Source organism: Tachysurus vachellii, chromosome 25 (assembly GCF_030014155.1).
Source record: "Tachysurus vachellii isolate PV-2020 chromosome 25, HZAU_Pvac_v1, whole genome shotgun sequence".
Taxonomy (NCBI): Eukaryota; Metazoa; Chordata; class Actinopteri; order Siluriformes; family Bagridae; genus Tachysurus; species Tachysurus vachellii.
This window is the reverse complement of record NC_083484.1, coordinates 3830001-3835000: the sequence shown is the minus strand read 5'-3', so window position 1 is coordinate 3835000 and position 5000 is coordinate 3830001. Positions and strand designations below refer to the sequence as shown.

General features: G+C 38.8%; 1 protein-coding gene across 6 annotated transcripts in view; it reads left to right on the top strand.

Annotated features, from left to right (window-relative positions):
- Positions 1-5000, top strand: part of relch (RAB11 binding and LisH domain, coiled-coil and HEAT repeat containing) — a 49504-nt gene that overhangs the window by 38322 nt on the left and 6182 nt on the right. For 3 of the 6 annotated variants that reach the window (XM_060861299.1, XM_060861300.1, XM_060861296.1), the window contains exons 21-25: positions 174-280; positions 1832-1931; positions 2756-2838; positions 4591-4654; positions 4751-4889. In XM_060861299.1, coding sequence (XP_060717282.1) covers positions 174-280; positions 1832-1931; positions 2756-2838; positions 4591-4654; positions 4751-4889 — 493 coding nt within the window. Of the gene's footprint in view, positions 1-173; positions 281-1831; positions 1932-2755; positions 2839-4185; positions 4269-4590; positions 4655-4750; positions 4890-5000 lie in introns of those variants that run through there. The other 3 variants (XM_060861301.1, XM_060861298.1, XR_009647787.1) reach the window with 2 other exon arrangements.

Genomic DNA, 5000 nt, shown 5'->3' with positions numbered 1-5000 from the left:
ATAATTCTCCTAGATTCCCTATTTATTGGTTATTTGACTGCACCAATAAATAAACCTATTTCAGTCAATATTAACCCCATTTGCTTGCCATTTTTGTATAATTTCTATCATTCCATTGCAGACACACCGAATCATATAAGCAAAATTTACTCTAATTTTCTTTTTTGGACCAGGATGAAGACCGAAAGCTGTTGGTGGGCTTCCTAGAGGACGTTATGACTACTCTGTCTCTTTCTCATGCCCCTCTCGACAGTCTAAAAGCTTCCTTCGTAGAACTCGGGTAGGAAAACATACGCCAGTCGTAAACATCACGCTCTGTTACGTCAACATTAGCTTTCTTATCTGGTTAAATGCGATTATTTTTTATTTTTTCCTCGTTCAACTTTTCTTGGAATAAGATATCGTCGTTGTTTTTTTTTTTCTTCGTTGTTGCTGTTTTTATAAACATGCACCGTTTATTTTGTAGTTGAGGGACGTCTGTGACTTCATCACGACGATCACCTAAAAGTGGATCACGGGAAGTGTCTTATTCCACTTCTAGTGCGGCAGTTTTTTTTTAATCAAATAAAGAACGACACGTTATACTCGTTAGACGTTTATAGATACATCCGATATTCCTGTGAATCAAGCAGGCTTCCGTTCTCTCTCGCTTCTCTTTTACTCTTGAGAATAACAAGACGAAAACAGGCAGCTCGTCAGGTTACAGAGAAACCACAAAGCCTTCCACCCTGAACACGCTTCCATGTCGGATACGCTGACAGCTTTATCACTGGTACCGGAGACTCATTCCGAAAAATTCTCATTCTACAAAATTTTCCTCACGGATCAAATTCGAAGCTTATGATTTGCCGCTCGTGTCCGTCCCCACGATCGGAGGTTCATATCTCGTACCAAGCCATAAAATAAAGAGCCAAATAATATTTATTTATGAATACAGTCTCTTCATCCTTTTGCTTTGATTTCAAGCTCAATTTGTGCTTTAAAACCATGACAGCATTGTCAAGGCAAAAGGAAGACAATGCGTTTAGAATTAAATTGAAGTCATTCACAACAATACGTTTAAATCATTTAAATGTAACTTGGCGTACGTGTTTTCTCAAAGAAACCTTTATTTAAGAGGACGGAGTCCAAGCCGTTGTGGTTTAAAGCGTTATAAATTGGCGGCTCTCTGCTGCATTGTATCCAATCTGACTAACTAGATTTAACTTCTTTCTTAATAATAAGAATAATCTAGTTTACATTGACGTGAATGCGTCAGAGACGTTTTCCAGCAGTCTTCGCTCTATCACACAGGATTGAATGAAACTTTTTGAAAACTTGGGCTGCGATTGATCCCACGCTGGTAGCAGCGCTTCTCAAAACTGACGTTTCCTAGAATGTAGTCTGGAAGCTGGAGTTAAAATAAAATAAAGAAAAGGCTTGTTGCGAGCTGTGAATCGTGACGCAGGAGCGTTCCGGGTGATGGTTAATTCCTAGACAAGAATACAGTAACACTTGGGTCATTGTTATTAACTAATATATAACAAATTACTCAGTCAAGAAAAGATGTCTTGGAGTCTTACTGTACGTACGAGTTGTTTAAGTATGACGTGGGGTATTTATGTACTTTATGTCTTTGGGATTGGAATCAGAGAACTGACACACTGCTAGAGAAAGGAGTGATGGGAGGTGAGAAATCTGTCCAACTGGACACCAGGGGTTCAGTTTGATTCATATCAGTAGGTCAGTGTCCTTACTGTAGAAAGGTCAGAAAGGACGGAGAGGAACGTAGGAGTGTTGACTAGAAATGTGACAATCTTTCTGATTCTTTCTGTATTGTCTGTGCATTCAGGGCAAACCCGGCCTACCACGAGCTGCTGCTGACCGTACTGTGGTACGGCGTGGTTCACACATCCGCACTCGTTCGCTGCACCGCCGCACGCATGTTTGAGGTCAGACTTTTTCTTTTTTTTTTCTTTTTTAAGGAATCAGAGAAAACAATTTGAAGCTCTAAATTACTATCGGTAATTAACCGACGACTCATTTTTAACCTTCCATGCATTGTTTAAATGTTTAAAGTCATGATGATGATGATGATGATGATGATGACTAAATGATGTCTTGCTGATCCCCGTCTCTCTAGCGCCGTGTCTTGCATTGTGCTTTTTGTACACGCCGCTTCACTGAATGTCCAGCAGTTTACGACTCTGCCGTAGCTTAAAGCATAAAGCATCTTTGTGCGTGTGTGTGTGTGTGTGTGTGTGTGTGCACGCTCTGTTGCACGCTTGCTGATATCATTCTGAATGGTTATAGCAGAAGTTCTCATTTCATTCCCCTCATTTTCCCTGTGGAATAATCATGATAGTTAAAGTGAAGCGTAAATCAGCTCTGTCCTGGTTGTCGTTGTGATGTAATGCCGAGGGCGTGGCTTCTTACATCTCTTTTGATTTGAACCTTTTTTTTTTCTCTGTTTCTCATTAGTCTGTGGTCAGCTCCTTCTATGTACTTCTTTTGTGTTATGATTACATTGTGTGTGTGTGTGTGTGTGTGTCAGCGCTGCGGTTATTTTTTTTACCAGTGTTTTTCTTTTTGTCTCTTTCTTCTTCTGCTCTCTTTTTTGTTTTCCTCCTATCTTCCTCTCTCTCTCTCTCTCTCTCTCTCTCTCTCTCTCTCTCTCTCTCTCTCGCTCTCTCTCGCTCTCTCGTGGTGTTCCATGACTCTCTGCTCACTCCTTCCATGCGTCCTGTGTGACATCACCCCTGATCTGACCAATCAGCTGTTGGTGAAGGGGGTGAATGAAACCCTAGTAGCTCAGAGAGTTGTTCCGGCTCTTATCACTCTCTCCAGTGATCCTGAAATGTAAGTCTCCTCCTGCCTCCGTCACTCACACACCTCCCTCTGCCTCGGTTTTCCCGGGAAGCTTTAAATCCTTCTCATCGTTTGGCCTAAAATATTCTGTATAAGCTACAATTTCGCACAGACAAGAACACTTACATGTTTCTGGTTTTAGTAGTAAAAAAAATTAACAAGAATGAATTTTGGTATTCAAAATAAATTGAGATATATATATATATATATATATATACTATATATATATATATATATATACGTGTGTATATATGTATGTATGTATGTATGTATATATATATATATATATATATATATATATATATATATATATATATATATATATATATATATATATATATATATATACACGTATACACATATTATTTATATATATATATATATATATATATATATATATATATATATATATATATATATATAGAAATTGAAATAAATCAAACAAGTACATAAATTCTAAAAACTTCTCTGTACATTAGTTCTAGGAATTGGGGCAAATTTCTTTTACTTGAAGGTTTTCTTTTACACAGGCAGATGTGTGTTATATTTCTTATTATAAGATATTATTCTTATAATTATTAATCCATTAATCCAGTTAGATATAACTGGATATATTAATCCAATTATTAATCCAGTTAGATATAAATCTAACTGGATGCTTTTAAGACACATTTTTTTTTTTTTAATTAGGGACTGGTTTAATATTTTTATTACAGAAAGGTATTTTCACACATTCGTCTCTTGCAGCCTCGTTTCTGAGAAATACACAAATTAAAGATGCAATTTTTTTTCCAAATTTTCCTTTTACACTGATAGACCGAACTTAGTCTTGTCTGTGTTAATCGTGCACGTGCTTCAGGTTAGACTGGAGATCAGATTGGACTGAGAATGCAAAAACAAGACATACGACTTTAATAATATATTTATTTCGGGTTAAATTTGCTCTGTCTGAGCTTTCTTTTGAGCTTTCCTGATACAACCCAGGCTTGAAGGATCTTTTTATTTATTTTTTTTTGTTCAAGTGTGACTCACGTGTTTTACTAACACTTTCACCTACACAATCCTCATTAACCGCCACTCGCTTGAAGCAGCAGCATGCTCTAGACATCTGTCAGTCCGTCCGTCCATCCGTCCGTGTGGCTCGTGGCAGGCTTGCCCCTCTGTCCTCGGGTCCGAAGCCGTAGCTTTCCCTTCTGTTATCTCTGTCTCCAAGTCCTCACCCTGCTAGGTCCTGGGCCGTGTGTGTGCGTGTGCGTGCGTGTGTGTGTGTGTGTGTGTGTGTGTGTGCGCGTGTATGTTGATATCCCGGTCTCTCTTTTGCATCTGCCCGGTTTGCAGCTGATCCTTCGAGGCATGAATGAAGCCTTAATTGACAAGCGGGTAGCCCCGGCCCTAATTACCTTGTGCAGTGGTCCCGAATTGTGAGTTCAACTCAGCCGTGAGATATCATAACACCAATAATCCTGTCTCTTCTTTCTCTTCATTTTTTTTTTTTATTATTATTTTTTTTTTTATAATTCTTCATTATTATTATTTATTTATATATATCTATATCTTTCTCACAGTAGTAGTATGTTCCCGTATTGCCGTTGGCATGATCGTCTGACATTATCCATTATCTTGCTTACCACATGATCCATCAGTGCTTGTGTTGGGCTGATGGACGGTTGTGTTGTTTTTTTTTTGGGAAAGGGGTTGTTTTTTGTTTTGAATGCGTCCTGATGGTCTTTTTTATGCTTCCAGCTCTGTGAGGATTTCCACTATCCCTGCATTCGGCACTATTATGGAGACTGTAACACAAAGAGAGGTACCGTTTTCAGCTCAGTATTGTAGCGGTTTGTGTGGGTGCCTTTAAACTGCCTCGTGTCAGCCATCATGGTTTTGTTTTGGTTTTTTTTATTAGTTACTGGAAAGAGTGAAAATGCAGCTGGCTTCCTTTCTTGAAGATCCGGTGTATCAGGACCAACATTCCTTACACATGGAGATTATTAAGACGTTTGGCAGAGTGGGACCCAACGCAGAGCCCAGGTTCAGAGACGAGTGTAAGTGTGAGGTCTTCAGCTTCTGCTGCTGCTGCTGCTGCTTTTTTTTGTTCTTCTTCTCTTTCTCCATCTTCTTCTTCTCCTTCTTCTCTTTCTCCATCTTCTTCTTCT